Source organism: Penaeus monodon, chromosome 22 (genome assembly GCF_015228065.2).
Source record: "Penaeus monodon isolate SGIC_2016 chromosome 22, NSTDA_Pmon_1, whole genome shotgun sequence".
NCBI classification, from domain to species: Eukaryota; Metazoa; Arthropoda; class Malacostraca; order Decapoda; family Penaeidae; genus Penaeus; species Penaeus monodon.
This window is the reverse complement of record NC_051407.1, coordinates 9,696,488-9,696,697: the sequence shown is the minus strand read 5'-3', so window position 1 is coordinate 9,696,697 and position 210 is coordinate 9,696,488. Positions and strand designations below refer to the sequence as shown.

The window sequence follows — 210 nt, the reverse complement described above, 5'->3', positions numbered from 1 at the left end:
ACCCCACCGCAAGGGCCTCACCGTGTGAACAAGAGACAGGAGCTGAGTCGTTTAAATACGGCAGGAGTTTCACAGTCACGATGTACTGGTCGATCTCTCCGTTGGGCGAGACCGGGGTACCCCACATAACGGTCATGGATCTGTCTGTCTTGTCTGTCACTTTGACATTCGGGGGTTTGCTTGGGTCTGAGGGGAGAGGCAAGCGCGGTT

The 210-nt window shown here is 55.7% G+C and overlaps 1 protein-coding gene across 1 annotated transcript in view; it reads right to left on the bottom strand.

Annotated features, from left to right (window-relative positions):
• LOC119586923 (insulin receptor-related protein-like) overlaps nucleotides 1-210 on the bottom strand; it is a gene marked incomplete in the record, with an annotated part of 99,749 nt that overhangs the window by 23,955 nt on the left and 75,584 nt on the right. Inside the window, 1 exon segment of the mRNA XM_037935652.1 lies at nucleotides 22-186. Within this exon segment, the coding sequence (XP_037791580.1) occupies nucleotides 22-186 (165 nt within the window).